At 42.9% G+C, this 27,482-nt stretch overlaps 1 protein-coding gene across 2 annotated transcripts in view; it reads right to left on the reverse strand.

Moving 5' to 3' along the window:
- Positions 1-25,727, reverse strand: part of PITPNC1 (phosphatidylinositol transfer protein cytoplasmic 1) — a 187,115-nt gene extending 161,388 nt beyond the window's left edge. For both annotated transcript variants that reach the window (XM_032211307.1, XM_032211308.1), the window contains exon 1: positions 24,925-25,727. In XM_032211307.1, coding sequence (XP_032067198.1) covers positions 24,925-24,984 — 60 coding nt within the window. In that variant the 5' untranslated portion in view covers positions 24,985-25,727. The remainder of the gene's footprint in view (positions 1-24,924) is intronic.
- Between the last annotated feature and the right edge of the window lie 1,755 nt (positions 25,728-27,482).

Genomic DNA, 27,482 nt, shown 5'->3' on the forward strand with positions numbered 1-27,482 from the left:
TCAAAGGCCTCAATTCTTTGGCGCTCAGCTTTTCTTATGGTCTTATGGTTTTTATTATGATTTAACAATAGCACTCACCAAAACTTAACAGAAGAAACCCCTTTTGCTGGAACTTGAAACTCCTGGCTTTCTACAGCTCTCATTCATGCATTCATTTCAATCAATCAATTTTTATTACAGACCAGCATTACAAGTAAAAATATTAAAAACAATAATAGTAACAAAAAGTAGAAGATAGACAGAATAATGTATTGTGATTGGTGGTGGATTGTCAGTAGGCAGTTTGTCTGTCTAATTTTGTGAACATCATAACAGAATTTGGACACATTCATATAAACTACTTTGTACTGATCTAATAACAGTAGTTGCACATTAAACAGATCAGTATTTCCCAGATATTTTATTAGGTGAGGTGTTATAAATTGAGTCCATAAGTTCTTATAGAAGACGCAGTATAGCAGGATCAGAGGTGGTATTCCGCCAGTTTGCCCCGGTTCGAGTGAACCGGAAGTGGTGGCAGCGGGACGCTCTGTCCACCTGCCCAGACGTCATCACAGATGCTCTGTGCATGCGCAGAAGTGCTGTGCATGAGCGAAGTGAGCGCATGCCATGCACATGCACAAACCCGGTTGCAAACCAGGAGCGAAGGTAAGAGGATTTCATGCTTGAGCAGGATATGAGCTATAGCTTCAATGGGCCCTTGTCCACATGACCCTTGGACCCTTGACAAATATCGTAAACATATATCAGTTGTCAAGTGTCCGAATTTTCACCCAGTCAACATCAGGATATGCAATGATCATGTGAAAAATGGTCATGTCACTTTTTTCCCCACTGTTGTTGTAACTTTGAACAATCACTAAATGAATGATTGTAAATCGAGGATGTAAATTGTAAATTGTAGTCACAATTTAAAAAATCGGATGGGTTGCCACAATCCAAAGTAAAAGAGGCCGCTGTAAAATAGTCGGGCGATATAAGGGGTCAGTGAGTTTCATCTGAGCTTATAAACCTCCATCTTTGATTTCAGTCTAAGCAACTAGGCCCTTGATTACAGACTAACTCCTTCTCTGGAGTTATACACTACAGTCTTTTTCTGCTGACTTGTTTGGCAAAGCATTTATCTGATACTCAGGGCCTGCCTTTTTCTATCTAATGAAAAACCACTCAGGTTTCAGTGCCACATTGCTTCCATAAGGGCTGAAAATGTTGTTTATGTGGCCCTAGCTATCCAAATCCCCATGCCCCCCGTCAATGTTCCCTCTAAGCTGTGTGGCTGCGCGGCTGCGCAGGTAACAAGAAAACACCGAGCAGAAGTTTCAAGCTGCAGTGCAGTGATTTTTTAATGTCTTTAAATGTGACTGAAAATATCCCCCCTCCCTCTCTTCTCTTTCTGCACCGAACTCTCTCTTCCATCTGGTGATTGGTGAAATCAAGGAAGACTCTGTCCGGAGACCGATGACACTGCAGAAGGGAAAATTCCCATTGGTCTTCTGGGGCTTCATCGGTTCCTGGGAAAACGGGATTCGCTGGTTGTAGCCTGCGTTTCTCTGCACATCTGGGGTTTCTCAGGCATTGTGTCGTCTGAAGCAATTCCTTTTTCCTTTCCTTTCCTTTCTTCTTTCCTTTCTTGGAGTCGCGTCCAGCCGCCTTGTTCAGGATAGCCTGCTCCCTCTTGAAAGGGAGGGATGCGGGCAACCCTTTACAAGGTAGAGCTGAGGAATTTGTCCAATTTCTCGCGGATAAAGTTGCTCGGCTTCGGACAGACCTGGACTCCAATTGCTCAGAGCCAGCCGAGGTACCGGGGGAGGGTCTTGAGCGAAATTTATGGATTGATTTTCAACTTGTCCCACCTGAGGAAGTGGACAAGGCCATGGGAGCAGTGAGTGCCTCCACTTGCGTGCTGGACCCGTGCCCCTCCTGGCTGGTTGCTAACAGCAGGGAGGTGACACGGGGGTGGATCCAGACGATAGTTACCACCTCTCTTCGGGAGGGGACCTTCCCGCCCCTCTTAAAGGCGGCGGTGGCGAGACCCCTCCTGAAGAAGCCGTCTTTGGATCCAGCCATTCTAAGTAACTATCGTCCAATCTCCAACCTCCCCTTCGTTGGGAAGGTTGTCGAAAAAGTGGTGGCCTCTCAGCTCCGGCGGTCCTTGGATGAAACCGATTATCTAGATTCCTTTCAGTCTGGATTCAGGCCTGGCTACAGCACGGAAACTGCTTTGGTCACGCTGATCGATGATCTCTGGAGAGCCAGGGACAGGGGCCATGCCTCTGTCCTAGTGCTCCTTGACCTCTCAGCGGCCTTCGATACCATCGACCATGGTATCTTTCTGCGGAGGTTGTGGAAGGTGGGAATGGGAGGCACTGTATTTTGGTGGTTCTCCTCCTACCTCTCGGACAGGTTGCAGTCGGTGTTGGTTGGAGGACAGAGGTTGACCCCTAGGCCCCTTAAGTATGGTGTGCCGCAGGGTTCGGTCCTGTCCCCCCTCCTGTTTAACATCTACATGAAGCCACTGGGTGAGATCATTCGGTGGCACGGGATAAAATACCCCCAATAGGCGGACGATACACAGTTGCATCTGTCCGCCCCGTGCCAACTCAGTGAAGTGGTTGACATGATGTGTCAGTGTCTGGAGGATGTTAGGGTCTGGATGGGTGTGAACAAGCTTGCACTCAATCCCGACAAGACCGAGTGGCTTGTGTTTTTCCCTCCCAATAATTGGCCTTGTATTCCAACTCTCAGGCTGGGGGGTGAAATTATACGCTCCTCAGACAGGGTTCACAATTTGGGAATCCTCCTGGATCCACAGCTGACTTTAGAACACCATTTCTCAGCTGTGACCAGGGGGACATTTGCCCAGGTTCGCCTGGTGCACCAATTGCGTCCCTACCTGAACCGGGAGGCACTCAGAACAGTCACTCAAGCCCTTGTGACCTCAAGACTGGACTACTGTAATGCGCTCTACATGGGGCAGCCCTTGAAGAGCATTCGGAGACTTCAGCTTGACCAGAATGCAGCCACGCGAGCGATTGTGGGTACACCTCGGTACACCCATGTTACACCTATCCTCCGCGAGCTGCACTGGCTGCCTATTGGACTCCGGACGTGCTTCAAGGTGCTAGTCGTTACTTTTAAAGCCCTACATGGTATTGGACCTGGGTACTTGAGAGACCGCCTTCTGCCAATTACCTCCCTACGACCAATTAGATCCCAGAGATTAGGCCTCCTCCGGATTCCATCAACTAGTCAGTGTTGACTGTCAACCCCCCGGGGGAGGGCCTTCTCTATGGCTGCTCTGGCCCTCTGAAACGATCTCCCCATGGAGATTCGGACCCTCACCACCCTTCAGGCTTTCCGCAAAGCCGTTAAAACCTGGCTGTTCCGGCAGGCCTGGGGCTGATGAGTTCCCAGCCCCACTCGAATTGTTGCGGCTGTTGATGAGTTTTTAAATTGTTTTCTGTATTTGTTTTGTCTTCTTTGTTTTTTGTACTCCCCCTTTTCCCTATTTGGTTTGTTAGCCACCCTGAGTCCCCTCGGGCAATAGGGCGGCATACAAGTTTAATCAAATCAAATCAAATCAAATCAAATCAAATTTCCTTTTCTTTTTCCTTCTTTTCCATTTCCTTTCCCATTTCCTTTCCTTTCCCTCCCCTCCCCTTCCTTCCTTCCTGGGGGTCTGAGGGAGAGGGAGGGGACCCTTTTCCTCTTTGCCTCCCTCCCCAACATCTGCTCTGATGGCAATTATGGCTAAAAATAATTCAGGTGCTCAGGAATGAAAATGTGCTGCTCAAACACTATACTTTTCCGCACACACTGAAAAAAAAAAAAGAGGGAACATTGGCCCCGTGCATCCAAATAATTTGCTAAAACCTGAACCTTACGGTCAACAAAATAGTATTGATTTGCCCGGAAATTAGTGATGTTTTTGAATAACTACCGGTAGCCGGAGACAGTCTGTAGATAACGGCATCTTTTCTACATTTTTTTTTTTGCCTTCTTGGCAAAGGCTTTAGTCAGCTGAATGGTTTTATAGAAGATGAATGAAGACTTCAGCAATCAGCATGTACACATTTGGCTTCCCCTCATCTGCCTCTGCTCCGAAGTGCAATAAATAACTTAAAGTAAAGGTAAAGGTTCTCCTCGCACATACAGTATGTGCTAGTCGTTCCTGACTCTAGGGGGCGGTACTCATCTCTGTTTCAAAGACAAAGAGCCAGCGCTGTCCACGCTTTCTCCGTGGTCATGTGGCTGGCATGACTAAAAACCGAAGGCGCACGGAACACTGTTACCTTTTCACCAAGGTGGTCCTTATTTTCCTACTTGCATTTTTACATGTTTTCGAACTGCTAGGTTGGCAGAAGCTGGGACAAGTAATGGGAGCTCACTCTTTTAGGCGGCGCTGGGGATTTGAACCGCCAAACTCCCGACCTTTCTGATCAATAAGCTCAGCATCTTAGCCACTGAGCCACCAAGTCCCTCTAAATAGTTTGCCGAATAAATAGCTTACCAAAAGACAAATCAAACATTACATAGGTATAGATTATGGCACAAAGGCAAAAAAAGGTTCAGATAATCATTGACTTGCAACCATTTGTTTAGTGACCGTTCGAATGACACTGAAACAAGGGACTTATGACAAATTTACACACTTATGACCGTTGCAACATCTCCAGGGTCATGTGATCACCATTTGTAACCTTCCCAGCTGATTTCTGACAAGCAAAATGAATGGGGAAAGCCATATTGCTTAAAGCCTTTGTGATTCACTTAAGAACTGCTGTGATTCACTTAACAACTGTGACAAAAAGGTCCTTAAATGGGACACAACTCACTTAACAACTGCCTTGCTTAGCAACGGAAATTTTGGCTTCAATTGTGATCGTAAGTCGAGGACTTACTGTACCCTGTGAATTTAATCCTCTGATAACCAGATGCCCCATTAATCTAATGCTCTGATACCCAGATGCTGCTGTAGAGGGTCCATTTGGGCAACCCTCTGCTTGTTAGGTGCCAGCAGAATTGTGGCAAGACACAAACAGAAAAGATATGAAAGTCAAAAAGTCTTCAAGACAGATGGGTTTTTTTTCCAAGGAGGAGATTAAATTTAATGGAAAATTGAGAGCAGACATTGATGAAAGAAAGGGGAGAAAGAGATGAGAAGGTGAAATGAGATGAGATGAGAAGCAAAGCAAAGCGAGAAGGTGCCTGCACAGCAGAAATTTGGCCAGAAAGGCAAGGAAGTTGAGAGAGGAGGGGGGATTTTTTTAAAATAAAAGGAGCAAGATAGGGTGGGTTCCAGCTGGCGTTATTGCTGATTTGCTCATTTGTGCGTGAGCTTTGCACATGCACGCATGGGCAATTCAATGGAAATTGTTCTGCGCATGCGCAGAACTCCAAAAAAAGATGGCGGCGGCGGCAACCAGGGAACTGGTTTGGGGTGTGGCCAGCCTGGGTCACTGCCGGTTCTGCGACCCAGGCCGGCATACCACTACTGGTTTGGCCGAACCGGTCCAAACCTGTAGGAACCCACATCTGGAGCAAAGAGAAAAAAGCACTTTAGGAGTTAAATGGAGGTTTTACCAGCAATAGGGACCAGACCATTTGTGCTCTGCAAGGATTTTTTCTCTGCAGTGGCAGAGAAAAGCATCAACCAAGCAAGGTATGTAAGAGGAATGATAGCTTTAATGTTTACTTGTATGCTGAGAATAAACTTCCATGTTATTGTTGGGGGGGAGTAGAGGCCACAGCCACCAGAACAGTGAGAGAAAGAGCAGAGCTCAAGTGAGGGAGGGACCTGGTGAGGCAGCACATATGAAGGAGGAGACATGGAGATATTTAACCAGAGAGAGGACTTTGGGTGGTTCAGTCAGGAAGAGGCAACCAGCCAGGTTAATTCATCATGTTACTTTAAGACAGCAAGTTTTCAAAGAGAGTCAAGCTTCAGTTCATCCAATGCAGGGGTGGGAAACTACGGCCTCTTTATGACCTGTGGACTTCCCAGAATTCCTAAGCCATCCTGACTCAGGAATTCTAGGAGTTGAAGTCCACACATCATAAAGGGGCCATATTTCCCCACCCCTGCTCTACTGGGAGGTACTCAACTTACAGTCATTCATTTAGTGACTTTTCAAAGTTACAACGGCACTGGAAAAAGTGACATATAACTGGTTTTTACAATTATGACCATTGCAGTGGCTCCATGATGACATGATCAAATCTGACTACCTGGTAACTGGCATGTATTTATGACAATTGCACTGTCTTGGGATCACATGATCCCCATTTGTAACCTTCTTAGGCACCATTTTGGTGGACAACTTAATGGGAGGAGAGCCCCCAAGTGGGTGGATCCTGGCAATGGTGATGTCGCTGGTTGATTCTTTCACCATGGGAGTGCCTCATGCTTCCAACATGGAAGTAATGTATAGTATGATGTTTATACACCTTATGTAGAACAGATTTTGGAGCTCCCCAGGGATGGGGTGAAAAATAAGTTCTCTTGCGTTCTTACCATGGATGGAGACATTCTGATGGTGCCAATTTTGTAAATCATAAAAATATATAGGATCTCAGAAGAATTTAGCTCAATTCCTCAACTTGACAATCCCAAGTTTAAATGGGACGGGCTATATATGTGAATGAATGTCATTAATATTAAGGGCTACTAATACTGTACTAATACTACATAATACTGTAAACGAATGGACCGAATAATAGATTTGGACAAAGGCATGAAGACTGAATAGTTCTGCCCATGAAGTCACCAAATGTTGACCTTAATTCAGAGCATCTCTTTTTACATGCAAGTTGACATCATAATTGCAATGTACGAATTCCTGCTCAAAAAGGGCACCTAATTAGTGGTTGAGTTCACACACTATGTTTATGTCACAAATGCAATTTGGCTGTGAGTGATATACCAGGACCCATGGTTTGTTCCAAAACATATGATTAAAACAAGTAAATATCATGCCTTAAACCTATTTTTCCCTATATGTTGTTTTTAATACAATATTGACTTCATCAAGAGAGATGGAATTTTGCCACAAGCAGAGACCATTTAAAAGAATGAAACAAACAAACAGAAAACCCCTAAACAGGTTTATTTTTAAAACAATAGCCAAGCTAAAATAGGCAACAGTTCTGGGGTTCCAGCAAGATCACTCCCAAAGTAAGAAACAAGATTTTATATTAAATTTGAACTCAAACATGTCTCCTAATTCTGAATACATTAGGACTCTGGATCAAAATCCAGATTCATTCATGCTTCCAGTTTGTCCAATGAAATGTGGGAAGTTATCATCCAGCCCTCTCCCAGAAAAATGAAATATCCTAGGAAATATTGAAAAGGCAGAATATTTCTCTGGATATGAAAAGAAAGAAACATGTTTTAAAAGACAAGAGTAGTTGTCTGTAGCTTCCTGCCCATCCACACTGTTGATGGGCCATTAAGAAGGCCAGGCTAGTCCCTTTTACATGGTAAAAACTTCTCCGCTGCAGCCCCAGGGGGGATGGGAGTAAAGGCATGATAATATTGGCCCTTTACTCAACTGACCACATGGCATCTGAGAACTCAACTAAACCTGGATTCAAAACGCAGCCTAGAGAGTTGCCCCTGCATGGCCCCATGGGAGTCTGACAACCAATCAGAATACATTTCTTACACAGGAACAGGAAACAGAGAGATGGGACTGAACAGGTTATAAAACGCCTAGCAAGCCCCTCCCTTGGCCCTTCTCTTCTTCTCCACCAACATTGAAGCATGTGATCACCTTTTCTGCTCAGGGCTCAAGCCATGTGGCCCTGTCCAACAATAAACCATCTTTCCAAGCAGCCTCCATGTCTCCAGTGTCTTTTTCCCCACTTGGAGCTGAACCCAGAAGGACATTTCTTTCATCAGAAAATTACTGTACACGATAAGAATCAATTTGATAATAGCTAACTTGAACTTTTAAAGCAACGATTATCAGTTACTTCTTCCTCATTCTGTCTGCCAAATATATCTCTGCTTTATTTATTTAATTTTTGAAAGGAACGACTATATCAGAAGTGGTATTCAGCAGGTTCTGACCAGTTCTGGAGAACTGGTAACAGACATTTTGAGCAGTTTGGAGAACCGGTAAATACTACCTCTGATTGGCCCCGCCTCCATCTATTCTCTGCCTCCCGATTCCCAGCTGATCGGGAGGAAATGGGGATTTTGCAGTAACCTTCACCTGGAGTGGGTGGGAATGGCGATTTTACAGTATTCTAGGGGAGAAAAGGAGCTAAATCATATGGAGCAAAGAACATGGGACATTGCTTATAGATCAGATTTTGCCAGTCATCTACCTTAAGTAAGCTGCAAAAAGAGAAAGGGATGCTTAGGAGGAAATATCCTGTTCCATGACTAGAATCAACCCTCACTCATTTTCTTCCATCCTGCATAGAGTTAAAGCAAAGCTGGACTTACAAGTGCTCTAGCAGGAATGTTCAGAGACTCAGCAATTGTTTGATTTTCCCAATAACTTCTTTTCAGCCTTTGGGAAGACGAAGAGGGGGTAGGTAATACAGGGATTAGAGGAAGGGGGAGGGAAGTCTTCAAAGCCCCATAGTTTCCATGAGTCAGCCAGGCAAACTGCAATAAATCTACAGGCTTAACAAAAGTTGTCCGTCTCCATACTACAGAGGTTCGCAACCTTGGCAACTTTAAGACTTGTGGACTTCAACTCCCAGAATTCTCCAGCCAGCAGAGCTCCCTTCTGGGAGTTGAAGTCCACAAGTCTTAAAGTTGCCAAGGTTGGGAACCACTGAAGCAGAGTTCTTTCAGGTATTACCAATCACATTTGTAAGAGCAGTTTTCTTAATATCAATCAAACTACCATGGTTGTTTCTTCACGGTGGAAGAACAAATGGCCTAAAAAGAATGCAAGCAATATTGCTGCAATTCAATAGCCAAACTATTTCCAGACAAACAATCCCAAGATTAATAGGAGAGAATATTTGTGGCCAAGGGCTGAACTGTGGGGTCCTTGATGCTCTCTGATCTTGTTTTCTTGTAGATGTTTTATTACCAAACTAGGTAACATCACTAGTGCTGGAAGGAGTGATGTTTGTTCTTTGGTTATATACAAGTGAGGTGGGCTGAGCTGAGAGGAACCGACTGGCCCAAAGTCACATAGCTCATTTACATGGCTAATGTGGGACTAGAACTCACAGTCTCCGGCTTTCTAGCCAAGGGGGCCTTCACTGCTGGACTAATGTGGCCTTGGCAGACAGACACTTATAGAAAACCTTCCTGTTAGATAGGATGAGACAGGACTCATTGCTTCAGTGACCACAAACAGCTCTTTATTCAATAACTATGTACAGATCCAGCGCTGGCCTGTCCTGTCTGACCACTAGCCCTTTTATAGGGAGCTGTCAGACGGCTCAGCCAATTGCCTTTGAGTATTTTCCTGCTGGAATAGAGGATCTTGGTGGAGCCTATTGCTCCAGGCTCAATATGTAACACTTCCCATGCCTGCATGTAAAATGGCAGATATTTTAAGGTCTTACAGTGGTGGAAAATTCCTACTCCTAATCAGCTTTTCTCTTTCTCCTGCAGATAGGGAATTGAGGCTAGCTAGAGAAATGTGTTGGCTGTCGGAAAAGAAACCTGTAAAACCTTCACCCTGTCTAGGAATTACATGCATGCATGCATGGATGCATGCATGCATGCATGCATATAGTCATAATTTAGGGCCATCCTTTGCAGTGTCATTTGGAAGGCCTCTCTCAGCTTTCCTTGCCCTCAGCCATTCTGAATTGTACTTCCAAGATATTGGAAGGACATCAATTTTACAGAAGGCTGAATTGGGCTGAAGGGAATGGGACATCCTGAGGTGCTTAACTGAAGGGGGAGAGGGCATTTGTTGAGCTGATTAATTATTATAATTCATTAAATGCAACTTTTTTTTAATCCCTTTAAACATTCAACACTTAACTGCAGTAATTTCTTTTCTTTAAACCTATATACCGATACCTGTGAGAACAATGCCAACTTGAAGATTGTGATGTTAACTTGAATGGGTCTATGACAATTCCTCACAGCCAACTCGCCATGGCCAATCTGCTGTGGCCAATTCACTGCGTGACAACTCGCCACAGCCAACTTACTGTGGGAAAAACTCGCTAGGGGAATAGAATCATTAAAGAGAGGATGCAAAAGGAGGGACCAGAATGGCACTTGTATTGCAAAAGTTAAAACATTTTTTTTATTTTAAATAATTAAATAGAATTGTTACATTGTCCCACAACAAGTTGTCCTGCAGCGAGTTGGCCCAGCAAGTTGGCTATGGCAAGTTCTCCCATTCTGAACTTGAATTATACGGTGCTATGGTCGTCTGATCTGGCAAAGCTTTCCAACCACATCTGAACTCCGCATTTCTTTTATACTCAGGATAGAGATGAAGGAGACGGAGTAGTTGCTTGGGAGTCAGACATGTTCAGCTAATGGTCTGATAATGGCATTTCACCCTTATTACAAAGCACGAATGCCACGTGAACAACAATGCATTTCATATCTTAAAAGCTTCTTTCCTTTTCCCCTTCCTTCCTTCCTTCCTTCCTTCCTTCCTTCCTTCCTTCCTTCCTTCCTCCACCCTTCCTTCCTTCCTTCCTTCCCTCCTTTCTTTTCTTTCTTTTCTTTTTTCTTTCTTTTTTCTTTCTTTTCTTATAGCCACCCATCTCAATAAAAGACTCTGGGTGGCTCATAATTCAAAAATGTACAACAATAAAACATTTTAAAACAATACTAGCAATAAAAATTACTACTACTCATTACTGCCCTAGGAAAGAGGGCAGGATTACTCCCTTGTCAATATCGAAATACTGTCTAATGTCTGGATTAGATGCACTTTGCCTTTCTAATACAAATCTGAGACCCATTATTCCATATTTTTGTCTCTGTTTGTGTTTTGTCTAATGCATGATTGCTTTTAAACACACAGTTCTAAGAAAGACTCAAAACGATATTTAGGGAAAAAAAGGATTTGGAGATTAATCCTTAATAAAATTACATGCATAATTTCAATAAAAATTATTACTATACTCCCATATTATTTAGAGCTAGAATAATAAATCTTGATTAATCCACAAACTGTCACATCAAAATATCCCTCCAATTCATTTACTAATGAGAAAAGCAATCCTAATTAGTACCGCATTCTAAAATCTCTCACCATTTTAGCGAACACTAAAGATTTTCACTTTGATGTTGGCTGACAGTTCAACTAAAGCAAACATATAACTTTATCATAGAAGAAGTAATTAACTAAAATATAATTGGACCTCTTTAAGATATCTATACATTATTCTAACAAATTTAAGAAACTAAAGGGAAAATAGGCATTCCTCAATTTACAATCACAACTAAACCCAAAACCTCCATTGCTAAGCAAGGCAGTTTTTAAATGAATTTTGTCCCATTTTATGACCTTTCTTCTCAGATTTATTAAGTCAATCATTGCAGTTGTTAAGTTAATAACATGGTTGTTAAGTGAATCTGGCTTCCCCATTTATCTTGTTTGTCAGAAGGTCACAAAAGGAGATTGCAGGATCCTAGAACACTGCAACTATCATAAATACATGCAGTCGACAAGTGTCTGAATTTTGATCACTTGACCACAGGGATGCCACAACGGTCATAAGTCGCTTTTTTCAGTCACATCAAACAGTCGCTAAAGAAATGGTTGTAAGTTGAGGACCACCTGTATGTATTATTGGCATGGTGACACAAAATTTACACATATCACATATATGATTCAACAGGCAAGACTGCCTTGGTATTTATATAGCTAATTATATGTGTGATGCAGAAGAGTTTCATTCTTTACACATCTTATGCTTGGTTGCCTATTTGTATTTTAGCTTTTTTCCCCTGGTATTGATCTGGACTTAAAGTTCCAAAAATTCTCTAATCAGCATTGCTGTCATTGAGAATAATGGAAGCTAAAGCCCATTCATCTGGAGAGCACCCAAGTGGGAAAACCTTTTTTGAAATGTGATTTCTTTGGTGGTACTTTTCCTATAATGCTGTTACACTTAGACTTAATTCACACAAAGACTGCTAATGATGACTCGGAATAGCTCCACTAATCATTCTCTGAGTATATCACCTCATAATTTTATTTATTTTATTATTTATTTGTTAAATTTATTTGCCACCCATCTCACTGTTGATGTGAGTCAATTGTCAAGCATATGAATATGGGGATGCTGCAATAGTCAGAATCAGTGGCGGGATTCAAAAAAAATTACTACCGTTTCTGTGGGCGTGGCTTGGGGATGTACCATGGCTTGGTGGGCATGGCTTAATGGGTGTGGCAGGAGAAGGATACTGTACAATCTCCATTTCAGGAGTGAAATCCAGCAGGTTCTGACAGGTTCTGGAGAACCGGTAGCGGAAATCTTGAGTAGTTCAGAGAACCAGCAAATATCACCTCTGGCTGGCCCCAGAGTGGGGTGTGAATGGGGATTTTGCAGTATCCTTCCCCTGGAATAGCATGGGAATGGAGATTATGCAGTATCCTTCCCCTGCCATGCCCACCAAGCCACGCCCACCAAGCTGCACCATGCCCATCAAGCCATGCCCACAGAACCGGTAGTAAAAAAATTTGAATTTCACCACTGCTCCTTTCCCACCCCACTCCAGGAGAAGATTACTGCAAAATCCCCATTCCCTCCCCATCAGCTGGGACTTGGGAGGCAGAGAATAGATGGGGGCGGGACCAGTCAGATGTGGTATTTACCGGTTCTCTGAACTACTCAAAATTTCCGCTACCGGTTCTCCAGAACTGGTCAGAACCTGCTGAATACCACCTCTAGTCATAATTATGAAAAACATACATAAGTCATTTTTTCTAAGTGCAGCTGTAACTTCAAACAATCAGTAAAGGAACTGTTTAAGTCGAGGACTACCTGTAATATGTTCCCTATTAACCTGCTTCGATTTGAGATTTCCAGGGCTGCATTAAAATTGGCCACCTGGGTTGGTTATAAAGCACATGGGACTAGGATGCTGCCTTGCTCCTCAGAATCTCCCCAATTACAGATGGCAGCACTCGTGCGAGACAGAATACATTTTCACTGTCATGTTTGTTAATGGGTGACTATGAATAGTGCTACGTGGATAAACTGAGAATTAAAGTTCAATTCACTTTTCTTTGGCTGTATACCTTGTTACTTGTTTATGTCCTAACCCTTTTATCAGTGGTATGTCTATGCAACTTCCTTTTACTCATGGTAGAATTAAAAACTGTTTATTAATAGCTTTTAGTGGAAGCTGTTTTGCAGGAGGGAAATATGAGTTGGTAGGAAGACAAAGCTACCCAGCCATTACAATTTTTCCTTCTTCCTGCATATAAATTCCCCTCCTCCCAAAAGCTGTGAAGATAGCCTGATAGCCCTGCTTTACAAGCAGGAGCATTTTTTTCCAACAGCTGCAGCCAGGATTGTAGGTCGGAGCAGAGGAGGTGATGAGTGAGAAATGGCTCATTTGAGTCCAGGGTCAGGGCAGTGGGGCAGAGCAAGAGTTCAATGCAGGCTGCTTACACCAGCGACAAAAATGGAGCTGGATGGTTTTTGCTGATTCAAACCAACCAGAAAGATTAAGATGGGGATTGCTGATAGATGTAATCTACTAGAGAACTCCAAGCATTAAATATAGATAGACCTTGACTTACGACCACGGTTGGGCCCCAAATTTCTGTTGCTAAGCAAGGCAGTTGTTAGGTGACTTTGGCCCCATTTTACAATCTAACTTGCCACAGATGTTAAGTGAATCTCTGAAGTTGTTAAGTTAGAAACATGGTTGTTAAGTAAACCTGGCTTCCCTATTGACTTTGCTTGTCAAATAGGGATAGGGATAGAACTAGAGATAGGGATGGAGAGAGACAGATATTCTCATTCTCTGTCTCTCTTTCTGTCTCTCTCTCTCCCCGTGCACTCTTATTACACTCTCTCCTACCTGGTTCAAACAACAGCAACAGTTACAGAGTGAGCATCCCCTCTTAATCCAATTTTTTAGCTACTACAGCAGGTTGATTCTATTCCGTGCTTTTCCCCGAAAGAAAGATATGAGATGGCTGAAACTCAGCTTCTCTTGAACAGTATGCCTGTAACTAAGATTCCCCAAAACAGTAGGTGGAAAAAAAATGGACTTTTGTCTGTTCTGCTTTTGAATACAGACAACCAAGAAGGTAATTATCACATTATATTCTTTTATCTCGTTTTCGTCTAATCTCAGTGTTTACCATTCTCAGCGTCTCAAAACTAGGGGGCATATAGAAATGCAAATTTCAGCATAAAAATCCATAATGAAATGGATATCGCCCCTGAAATATATAAGACGAAATAAAGTAGACTTTAAATCACCATAAGGATCTTGGTTCCCCCCCCCCCTTTGATGGAGTATAATTTAATCTGTATGGGTGCAGAAATATTATAGCTAAGGCTTAGGCATAAATTAATCAAACAAGAGAGAGATCTGAATCTGAAAACTGCAGTGCTGATGTGTATGATGTCAAAAGAAAGTCAATTCACAGATAAGGCTCTCCCAAAAAAAATAGAGTGCAAAATACATTAAAACATATTTTGAATGAAACATTTCTTTGGTGAACCGTTGGCACACATGCCAGAAGTGGCACGCAGAGCCCTCTCTATGGGCATGTGCGCTGTCACCAGCGGCTCTTCTGGTTTCCAGGCCATGCATGCATGCTGGCCCTTGTCTTCAAGCGCCCTGGAGTGCTGGAAACCCGAAGACCAGCTGGCGTTCTGGTTTGGGCACTCTGTGTCGAAAAGATTCACCATCAGTCTTAGAACGTAGTAAAGATAGTTGCCACACACCTTAGCATCGCTACAATGGATTTCTTAATGGGTAAATAGTAGAAGTTAAAAGAGCAGTTGAGTTCAATGCAGTGCCTTCCTCTATTAAAATTAAGTACAGATAGTCCTTGACTTACAACAGTTCATTTAGTGACAATGGCACTGAAAAAAGTGACTTAAGATTGTTTTTCACATTTGCAACCATTGGGGAAGACAAATTCACTGGGTTACCAATTTAACAACTGTAATGATTTGCTTAACAACTATGGCAAGAAAGGTCATAAAATGGGGCAAAACTCACTTAACATATGTTTCACTTAGCAACAGAAATGTTGGGCTCAATTTTGGCCATAAACTTACTTATAATCTTCATAGCAGCTTTCAAGGCAGAATACCAGATGGCGATAGGGCTATATATTTCTCCAAGGGCAAGCATTAGTTGTGTACCCTTTGTGTGCAGATATTGTACAACATGGGAAGATATGAAAATTGCAGCAACCTTTGCAATAATCAAGAGTCTCACCACCTTCCATTTCTGCAGGGCTTAAATTTAACTTTCGTACAAAGGTGACTTTAATAATTTGTGGGTTGTGTAATAGTTACAGACACCCAGCAAAAGAGAATTTTAGAGTATTTCTTGCTGGCAGCTTGTCATCAACATAAAACACGTTTGAAATAAAAAATGAGCAGATCAAAAGGGAGAAAAAAGTTTGCAGCATCCTAAAAATATCATGGAACATTGCCAAAATATCATGCAAGAATAACAAAAAAATATGTCAATGTCACATGAATTCCTTTTGGAGTATTTGTAACTGGCAAACAAAAATATCAATGAGTCCTTCTCTCTGAGGGATATGGAAGGTTAAGGAGTGGGGGGATAGATTTTTTTTTAATCCTTTTGAAAAGCCCATCTACCTCTACTTCCTTGAATTAAAGAGGAAGTTTGATCGATCCCCAACCTAAATAATTTGCAGAACTATTAACACTTCCAGAGGTGGTATTCAGCAGGTTCTGACCAGTTCTGGAGAACCAGTAGCGGAAATTTTGAGTAGTTCAGAGAACCGGTAAATACACTTCTGACTGGCCCTGCCCCAATCTATTCTCTGCCTCCTGAGTCCCAGCTGATGGGGAGGGAATGGGGATTTCACAGTATCCTTCCCCTATGAGTTGGGAAGGAATGCAGATTTTACAGTATCCTTCCCCTGAAACGCCTACCAAGCCACACCATGCCCACCAAGCCATGCCCACAGAACCGGTAGTAAAATATTTTGAATCCTACCACTGATCACTTCCCAAGGTCAATTGGAAATAGATTACAAAGGTTGCCATTTTTATAACAAGACCAAGCTGAGAAGTTCTGACCCAAATGATTATAGCTAGAAAGTGATGGAAGAGAGTCAATCTGATGGGCCAGTTAAGGCACAGTATAAGACTAAGAATGGGAAAACTGAAGAGTTAAGTCCGTTCTCCAACATAGAATGTCACCAAGTACAGGTAGTCTTCAACTTATAACCATTCATTTAGTGACCCTTTGAAGTTACAACTGCACTGAAAAAAGTGGTGTAACTGTTTTTCACACTTATGACCATTGCAGCATCCCTGTGGTCACCTGATCAAAATTTGGACGCTTGTCAATTGGCATGTATTTATGATGGTTGCATTGTCCGGGGGGGTCATGTGAACACCTTTTGCAGCCTTCTGACAAGCAAAGTCAATGGGGAAATCAAATTCATGTAACGGTGTTACTAACGTAACAGGTGCAGTGATTCACTTAACAACTGTGACAGGAAAGGTTATAAAAAGGGGCAAAACTCATTAAAACAACTGACTTGCTTAGCAATTGAAATTTTGGGTTCAACTGTGGTCATGTCGAAGATTACCTGTAAATTATCATAGTTAGCCAAACTGCAACACCACCAGTAGTGAGTTTAAGACGTCTTGAAGCCGATTAAGCTTTGCATCAAGCTTCTCATTTCTTTCCCGAGTTCATACCACCCAGCTCATGAGAGCTGCAGACACCAGTAATCTATTAATGCATTTAACCAGCACAACATTAATAGGAATACAAAAGTGTTCCTTATGAGGAATTATATTTAAATTAGCTGGATACCTCTGCTCCACTACAAAACTATGTAATCGGGCTTGATAAATCGACACTTACAGCTTGAAAATTAATGAGTAGTTACCATTGGCCTCTCCTTTCCCCTTCTCTCCCTCAGGCTTGCCCCATAGAGGCCTCTCCTATCTTATCCCCTTCTCTCCCTCAGCCTAACTCCTTAGCATCAGAGTGTTTTTCAGGTGGGGAGGTGTTCTGACCCCCCTCTTCGCTCGTTCACAAATGACAATCAGACAGAACTTCAAAGGAAATATCTTTATCAGTCCTGGCTCAAGCTGGCTGCAAGCCCAAAATAAACGTAGATAAAGTCTCTGGCAAAAAATTACACAGCAAATGCAAAAACAAAAAGCTCTTACAGCGAATCAGGTTTACAGAAAGCAAATCACTTATCCAAGTGCCTCTTTGAATCAGGTTTACAGAAAGCAAATCACTTATCCAAGTGCCTCTCACGAACAACAAACCACGACCGATGAACGACATTGACTTCTGCCACTAAGGCGTGGCACCATCCGTCTTTTATCTGCAGAAGACGACCCTAACGAGGAACAGCTGCTCATTATTCCTGCATCCCGAAACAACTCACAGCAAGCTGCTGCTGAATCACAACAGGAGGAATGTTTAAACTCCCAGCCCGTAGGCAGGATGAGTCACGCACTGGTCAAGCCCACGCCCAAGTGGCAATTGGAACAGAATTCTTTTCAAGTGAGGAGGGTGAGTAGAACGTCTAACTCCTTAGCATCAGAGCATGTTAATAATAATATAAGAAACACTAATGATCTGATGGTGATTTAGAAAAATCCTTTCTTGGCGAGCCCCTAGAAGCTAAGAGGAACATACCAAGAGCCACATTTCAAGTTTGTAGGCTTTACGGTTTATATTGCCAAAAGTATTCGCTCACAACTGAGTCTGATTATGTGGATGGGTGAGTGAATACTTTTGGCAATATAGTGTATATATATAGATTCAGCATCTAAGATTCAGAACTCCTGATAAGTTCTTTTTTCGGCTTTTTTATGAAATTCAATCATTTGATCAATTTAATTCTGCTATACTAGGCATTGCATCTGTTTCAATAACTGAATATTTTCTTCTATGTTCCTTTTCTCCTCAATTATGTTTAGTTTGCATGTTTCATTGTGATGCTTCATCCATAACACAGGTCTGCAAAAAAAAAAAATTTCGAGAGCTGTTTTGGTTATTCCTCGTAATCTTTATGTTTTTTGGTGCCCTGAACCCAAAAATGACCTCCATTTTGTCATAGGACATCATGTTTCCTGACAATTTAGGTAACTATGTTAAATAAGGCAATACCTCAAAATAAATGGAAATAGACTTATAAAATTAAAGTGTTATTACAATATTTTCATGAAAATCCTTTTTTGAACTGAAATGAGCTCACCTACACACACTAAACTCCATTCTTCTTCCTCTTGGTGCATTTATGCTTGTGAGTAGCATCTGGAATGTCTTTCTGAAGCATCCAACAGTAGTCTGCCATCATTGTAATGCTCCATTTTCCCTGGTATCTCCTTTCCATCTCTTTAATGTCTTGGTGGAATCGTTCACCTTGTTCCTCACTCACAGCTCCCAAATTTTCAGGAAAGTAGTCAAGGTGGGACTGGAGGAAATGCACTTTCAAACTCATTAGGCAACCTAAAGCTTGAAATGCTTTCAGCATTCTTCCGACAATCTTTTTGTAGTGATGATCTTTGTTATTGCCTAAAAATTTCTGTACCACTTCTTTAAATGCAACCCACCCTTCTTTCTGAGGATCCGTCATGGTATTGACAAACTCTTGATCAACTATAAGCCTTCTAATATATGGTCCGACGAACACACCTGCCTTCAGTTTTGCCTCCGACAGGCATGGAAACTTGGTGACCAAGTATTTGAAGAATTTTCCATCTCTTGAAAGTGATTTTACAAATTGCTTCATCAATCCCAATTTTATGTGGAGAGGTGGTAGAAGAACTTTATGGGACAGTACCAAAGTTTCTCGGAGGACATTTTTTTCACCGACTGTTAGCACCCTCGGCTGCCAATTCTTCTTGGTCCAGTGATTTTGTCAGTCTCGACTGTCCCATAGACAAAGAAAACAAGGGTATTTGGTATACCCAGCTTGTTGCCCGAGCAGCATGCACAAGACCTTCAAGTCCCCACACACTTGCCAACCATGGTCTTCATATTTAAGTTTACGAAGAACCAATTCCAAATTCTCATAGATTTCCTTCAAGTGTACGGAATAACCTACAGGTATGGAAGCATAAAAACTATTGTGGAGTAAAACTGCTTTGAGACTTCTTTTTGAAGAATCTATAAAAAGACGCCATTGCTCTGAATCATGTTGGATTTTAAATTGACCCATCAGACCTTCGACATCGATGCAATAAACCAACTTGTCTTCCTGGGTGAAGTAAGGAACGAACTCCTTTTCACAATGTCTGAACCATGAAGATGACACTCCTGGCAACAATAAATTCCTGCTTTTCAGCCTTGACCCGAGTAACTCAGTGGCATCTTTGGGAAGATTCAAATCTCTTACCAAATCATTCATCTCCTCCTGAGAAAACAATCTTGGTCTTGTATCATCTTCAAAGTCAGAACTTGATTTGTCATCTGGTTCAGGTATGACTTCACCTTCATCGGAGCTAGGTATCTCTTCCAAGGTAGCAGGAGGCTTGGGTACTGGTATATCTGTGCCATGGGGGATGGGATGAATTGCTGAGTGAAGATTGGGGTATGAAATGGAATGCTTCCATTTGAAATTAAACCCTTTCACATCGCATGAACAAAAGTAACAGTCATCACTATGGTTCTTTTGCTCTTGCCATACCATAAGAATCCCATAACAGAAATATTTTTTCTTACCCTTGAACCAGTTTCGGAGATCCTCAACACACCATTTGCACACTTTATGAGGCGCCCAAACTTTATCTTGATCTCCAATTTTTAGTCCAAAGTATGCAAAGTATACTTTTTTCACAAAGTCTGTAATGTTCTACTGTTGCTTCAACACTGTATATTCACCACAGATGAAACAGAAACTTTCTGGCTAATTAATACACTTTCGCAGAGCCATAACATAATGGTTGAAGAACGATGAGCTAACATGAATTGAGATGAAAAAGTGTGAACAGCCTAGAACCAAGAACCTGATGATGATTCGTGCACAAGTGTGGTATTCAGGAGAGAGCAGCTCTGTGTCTGTACACGAGACGTCATAGTGTTAGCCACACCCCCTGCACTGACCGGAGATGCGGCTATCTGCCCTGTGTCTCCCTCCCACTGGATTCTTCAGGAAAGATTAACCCCTTCTACCATTAGAAGCACAGACTTAAAACTTGCTTAGCTTATGTATATATTGCTGACCATCAGATTTACAGTGCTATATTTTTTTACCTAACGCGGACAAACCCTTTAAGGTTTTTTTGGCATTTTATATCTTAAATACACTCATGTGAATTAATTAATAGTAATTTGGACTTTAAATTTGGTTAAAAACCCATAATACAAAAAAATACCAAAATTTTAAAAAAATTGATAAATTTGAAGACAATTTTGCATGTTGTGGCAAATCATGACATCTAGGAGTTTTTTCAATATTTTATTTGTTTTCAGCACACCCAAATACATGGAAATTAGATGAAAATAATCAAACAGCTTTTTAGTCGCAGACCTGTGTAATGAATTGTTTTTCTCAGTTCTTAACAGCTGCCATGAAGATTCTTTTATCGTTTTCTGAAAGTGAGGGGTAAAATTATTTTTGTAAGCAATCATGAAATTAAGACAGCATTGTGTAACTTAGTTGAAGTCTGGGTAATTGTGTTAAGAGGAAACCCTGCCTAGATGCTGCGAACTGGAACCAAAACCAGGAACAATTAAATCTTCAGAGAAAATTTATTTCAGACCCTTTTCCAATCCTAAATGCTAATTATGCCAAGGGGACTTTGTCTATAGTAAACAAGCATTAATAGTTATCAGGAAGCAGTCTAATGCTTTCAACCTAGAGTATTTTTGTATTAAAGAGGCTATTATGTGAATCAGAGGTGGTATCCAGCAGGTTCTGACCAGTTCTGGAGAACCGGTAGTGGAAATTTTGAGTAGTTCAGAGAACCGGTAAATACCACATCTGACTGGCCCCGCCCCCATCTATCCTCTGCCTCCTGAATGCCAGCTGATCGGGAGGGAATGGGGATTTTACAGTATCCTTCCCCTGCCATGCCCACCAAGCCACGCCCACTAAACCATGCCATGCCCACCAAGCCACACCAACAGAACCAGTAGCAAACATTTTTGAACACCAGCACTGTTGGGAATTCCTATTTGAAATACCAGAAGTAACGGGAGCTCACTCCGTTACGTGGTGCTAGGGATTTGAACTGTCGAACTGCTGACCTTTCTGATCGACAAGCTCGCGTCTTAGCCACTGAGCCACCGCATCCCTGACAATGAGATCCTTAATCAATATATAAACAGCAATTTAACAAAGTCAAATGTTCCACATTACATTATATTTCTTCCCATCTGGGAAGAAATTTTACCAGAAGTTTTGTCATAAAGCAAGTACAGCAACCTAAATCTGAGCTTTTGACATTTTATCCCAATCTGACTCAGGTCACATGGGGATTACAGCAAATACACATCAAGTCCAGCTTGATGATTTAAAGGTTAGATACTCATAGCCATTTAAAAAAAAAAGGAAAGCAATTTAGTAACCAAGGATCCAAGGGAAACTACTGCTTGTTGCTATAAGCCTAGTCACATAATGTACTCGTGCATTTATCACTGCTTATAGTACAACATGGGAAAGACTCCAAACATTAACGAGAAGGTGACAACAGTTCCTGAGAGGGAAATAAAGAACCCAGGAGGAACTTATTTAAATACATTTCCCAGTATTTGATGAAGAAACAAGTACAGTTGCTGACAGCTTCATTTTTCAACTCATAGCATGGGCACAATTCAAAACCACAGGTCTTCCAGAGTAGATAATTTATATTTGCATAAAGGATTAGCGGTTTCGTTCTTGATATGATTGTAAAGACTCCAAGCTGGGTTTGATATCTAAGCAAAATTTGAAGGACATGGTCAACTACTGAACTTTATCTCCTTGCGCAAGCAATCAAGATGGCAAGCTGATTGCCAAGAGCTTTCTGGAATAGAAAGAAGGCAACCTGTGGTCATCTAGCATCCCTCTATCATGCTAGGTATAGGTACTGAGAACTGAAATTCTACAACCTGGAAGTAAGACGGCTGGTCTATAAAACAAACATCTCAAGATCCAGTTCTAGAAGCAGGGCTGAGAGCAGGACTCACATGTCTCCATGAGTGGGAACGGCATATCTATACTATTTGTGAATATAGTAAAATCTTACCTTGCATCATCTGCACAATCATAAACACAATCCTTCGAGGTTACTTGTAAAAAGGTGGACCCTAAAATCCATGACCTTTTGTTCCTGAGTCACATTTTGAGCCCCCAAAGTTCGTTAAACGTTCATTCATATACGACACAAAATTTTGATTTGGCGACAAGTAAACCCAAATCTGAATTGAGCGTTTCTGTGCTTCCTTCATTCACTTTAAGCAAACCCGTTTTGTATTTTTCCCAAAGGGAAAAATCATTTGCGCAAGGCAAGGAAAGCATGAACCACCATTTGCAAATTCAGACATCATTACCCAGGGTCAGGAAAGGATGGGAAGTACAATGTTTTTCCACATCTGTGCAAAGAAGTAAAGGATAATTGGCTTTTTACTGCTACGGAACTATATTAGTCTATGTGAGTATGTTCCTTTGAATCAAATGTTGACTCCTGGTGACTATCTGAACAAGTCTCTGCAGTTTTCCCTGCAGGCAAGATTTTTCAGAAGTGGTTTGCTCCTGCCTTATTCCTAGAGCTGAAAGAAAATAGATGACCCTGGCTTCATGTCCCAGGCAGGATTAGAGCTCAATCTTCTGGTTTTTAGCCCATTGCCTTAACCATTATATCTCAGAAGTGGTATTCTACTGGTTCAGACCAGTTCACCGAAACGGTAGCGGAAATTGTGGGTGGCCCTGCCCACCTGTCCGGCCTCTATGGCATCCCATTTAGGCCCTTTTTTCACAAAAGTGCATGCGCGCACAGCTGAGCGCATGTGCCCGTGCTCACATTTGCTAATTGGTAGGGAAGGTAAATTAATACCACCCCTGATCAAACTGGTCCTCTGTATTGAACATTTAGAGTACATTTTAAGTCAGGCTTGTAAACAGCCATTTGTCTCATTTGATTGTGACAAGCGCCAAGCAACCAGGCTGTAAAAGTTTTGAAATGGAAAGGGAGGAAGAGGTAGTGTTAAAATTTAACTACCGAGAAATTAAAGAGGAACATTAACAACATAGGTTTAGAAGCATTCATTTTTAAGAAATAGCAACTTCTGCTGAATCCTTGGCCAAACTCTCCTAACCACCAGAATGGTGGTTTCTAAAGGAAGAGCTTGGAGGGGAAAAAAACCATGAAGCTACTGGAGGAAAAGTTCATGCAACATCCAGGCAGCCTCCCAGTATTAAAAATACAAAATAGATCACAGGCACTGAATTTTGACTGGCGCAAATAATATAGATAGGGACTAAGGTGAATGATATGACTGACATCTGCATTTGTATTTTCTCATGACACAAATTGTAAAGAATCGTGGCCTCACCAGAATATTTAATTTAGTTTTTCTGCAGCTGAAAAACTCATTCGACATCTTAGCAAGGAGCCAAAAATGTAGGGATGCAAGAATAAAACATTATTATAGGGGAAAAAATCCACCTATCTACCTATCCCTCTCTCTCCTTCCCCAAATCTACGAACATGATTCTTCCCACCGTAGCTACAGTATCTGCATTAAACAGAAAGGAAAAGAACAACGCTCTGTCTAGAGAAAATTCTATCTAAAACGCGCCCCCTTGTGGCGCATAGCATATTTTGGAAGAAAGAACGAGACCGAATATATATATTTTGGCAGCGCCAAAAAAGAATAAAGGCGAAAAAGAAACTTGAATGGTATTGACTGGTTTTCCATACAGAGAGTCCCTGCAATTGAAACTGTTCCCCGATTCAGATCACAGCCTTTCACGTATCACAGTCAAAACCCGAGAAGGCTAATAGAAAAGAGGGAAGCAAAAGAAAGACAACCTGAAGTTTAACGGTATAAAACAACCTCCAAACTTTTACGTCGGGTAAAGCGACTATTATCAGTTTGGTTAAAACTGTAGCTTGGTATGACACGCACACACACCCCGAAACCTGTTGCAATCTGCACATGAACAGCCCCTTGTATGTAGATCTCCGTCGTCATGCTTGTTCGCCACCCGCTTCAATTTAGGCATCTCAGCGCAGCGCGCACATGTTTATGATACGCATTGCTTTTCAGTCGAACGATGTGGCTACTTTATCCCACGTCTTGGAAGCGGCAAGCAAACCCCCTTTAAAAAGAACGCAAGTTTAAATAATAGAAACGTCCCAGCATCCTTAGCTAAATAAACTTGGGAAATGGAAAGAACGGGTGGCGGGTGGGGGGAGAGAAAGACCGAATGTTTTCAATGTTAACTTAAGTGAGTTTTTTAAAAAACATATTCTTCTTACATTCATTGCAGCCCACATCAGGGCCACCCAAGGTATGTGTGAGAGAAAGGTGCTTCTTTCTTTCTTTCTTTCTTTCTTTCTTTCTTTCTTTCTTTCTTTCTTTCTTTCTTTCTTTCTTTCTTTCTTTCTCCCCTTAGCAAAGCTGGGTTCTCAATAGAGATTCTGATGCAACTGTGCCTGACAACCGTCCTACCTTCTTGCAGAACGAGGCTGCATTTGCAAGGAATAAAAAGAACTCCGTGGAAAAAGGATCGCCACTGGATCGCCGACGGTTCTCTACCCCACCCCCCCCTCGTCCCCCACTCCTTAAGCGATCCCCTTCTCGGCCCGTATTAGGCAAGGCGCACTCACCTCCTCAACTGTCAAAGGCATACAGATCCGGTACTCCTTCATGAGCATATTCCGACACATGTAAGGCAAACCGGCAGTTCAGGAGAAAGGCGGACCGCGGGGACACCCCGATCCTGCAAAGAAGGAAAGCCGCCGCCGCCGCCGGTCTACAGCGCTAACCCGGAGGTCGCCTCCCGCTTGGCAATTGGGGCCGTAGACGTCGTCGCTGCTGCTGCCGCCGCCGCCACCATCCAGCAGGCTGATCCAGCCCCCGGGGAGAAAGAGGGAGATAACACCCCGCGAGGCTCGGCTGCTCCGATCTTCCAGGTTGGCAGCTTCACACCGCGGGTCAGGCGCTGCTGCCTCTCACAACCTGCACACCCGCCGAAAGGAGGCTGGCGAGCCAAAGGCGGCGATCATACAAAGGCATCCGCCGGGACCGCTGCAACCAGAGGCATTTTCTTAGCCGCAGCAGCCCTCAAGACATGTTGCCCGAAGGCGAAGTCCGGGCGAAAGAGGCTTGGAGCGAGCAAAGTCCGGGAAGATCGGCCGCCGCGGCCGCCGAAGGTGATGCTTCCTTCCAAGACAAAAGGCGGTTTTCCGCCGTTTCCTTCCCCGACGGGTAAACAAGCGCCCTCCGCCTTCTCCGGCCAAGCGTTGGGAAGGAAGGAAGGCAGGCAGGCAGGAAGGAAGGAGCGGCGTCTGCCCGGTCCCTGGATTGGGGCTGGCCTCGCCCCGGCGGAGAGAGAGTCCGCCGCTCCGGGTCGTGGCTGATCGCGCCGAGGAGGTTCTGCCGCAGCAGCAGGAGCGGCGGCGGCGGCAAAGCTTAGGAAGGGTGTGAGAGCGTGGCTGACATCAGCAGCCCCGGCAGGAAGGAGGGCCTCATCCGGCCAATGGGGACGAGGCAGAGCCAGGCAGGCGACCCTTTGAAACAGCAGAGCCAGCCTCGGCGGGGAAAGGACAGGACAGGAAAGCCGCTGGCACGCCAGGCAGCAGCGGCAGGAGGAGGAGGAGGAGGGAATGCTTGGGGGAGGAAGGCGCGAAATCAGCTCAAGGTTTTTTTCTTCAGAACGTCTGTGTGTCAGTGGTGAAATTCAAATTTTTTTATTACCGGTTCTGTGGGCGTGGCTTGGCGGGCATGGCAATTGAAGGATACTACAAAAGATCCCCATTCCCTCCCCACTCTGGGGACAGCCAGAGGTGGTATTTGCGGGTTCTCCAAACTACCCAAAATGTCCGCTGAGACCCTGCTGAGTTTCACCCCCAGGGTGTGTGCGCGTACGTGCGTGCCTCTGTGTGTGTGTGTGTGAGAGAGAGAGAGACAGACAGACAGACAGACACACGGTCTGAAGAGTAGTGGAGGGCAACTGGCAAGTTAGAAATCTCCGGGGTCCAGGAAAGGGGAGGAGGGGAGAAGCAACAAGGGTCTTTGAAAGGATGGACAAGCCATTTGTCTGAAATGGGATGGGGGTCTCCTGCTTGAGCAGGGGGTTGGACTAGAAGACCTCCAAGGTCCCTTTCCGGCTCTTGTTATTCTATTCTGTTAATCAGACAGTGGGGGGGGGGGCGAGACCCCATCCAGAGGTGGACTTCGAGGTGAAATCTAGGCAAGCGGAGACACCTGATTTTCATCAGCATAGAGAAAGGAAGGTAGCCTTGGTGGGTGGGGAGACCCTGAGACTCTTATTAGGGCCTTTTCTAGGAACTTCATTCCCTAGGAACAAGAGGAAGAAAAGCAAGGGGGGGGGGAAACGTATGTTTGTATGTATGTGTGTATAGGGGGAGGTGTAGGTATTGTGTGTATACACAGGCAGCTGAGCTTTGATTCCTGCAAAACCCCATCTGTGCTCAGTTGGAGCACATTCAGCAGGGCCCTGACTACACATTCCATCTGGTTTCCTTCCCTTGACAGATCTTATTGTGCAAAGCCCTGCGGGCTGAGCTCAGAAACACTAACGGTGTTTTTGCTGAGCATGTGATCTTAGCCGTACATCCTCCACAAGGGAACAGAAGCTGAGAATAAGGAGAACTCCATTTTAAGAGGCCAAGCCCCTTTTCTTGCTCCTTCCAAGCCATCTGAGTATATAAACACTCTTTGTAATCCTTGCATGGGTAAAAGAAACAAAACAAAATCTTAAATTTCATCATTGTTCCTTGGGCAGAGTTCAAGCAAATGATAACTGGTGCATACAGTATTAATTTATATCTTTTCTTGCTTTAGAGCTCCGCTTAAGTTAACTTTCGTTTCTCTTATTTGATTGGATTCTTCTTTTTAAAATTGGATGATTTTATCCGCAGATTATGTGGATTTGATTTTGTGTCTGTGAAAAATACTTGATTGCAAACAGACTCCTTTGAATTTTTAGGGAGAGTAGCCGTAAAACCTGTTTTTTTATAAAGAATGAAAGCTGAGACATCTAAAGGGAGAATATATTTATTGTGACTAAAATGGATAATAAAGGCATGAGCCAATTTTTATGCTTTAATTGTTAGAAAAACTGTTTTATCTCTATACTTTCTGAAAACATGAATACCATAGTGAAAAACTGAATTATTTCAGTTGTCTGTGGCTGATTGTT

This window comes from Thamnophis elegans, chromosome 2, assembly GCF_009769535.1.
Source record: "Thamnophis elegans isolate rThaEle1 chromosome 2, rThaEle1.pri, whole genome shotgun sequence".
Lineage (NCBI taxonomy): Eukaryota > Metazoa > Chordata > Lepidosauria > Squamata > Colubridae > Thamnophis > Thamnophis elegans.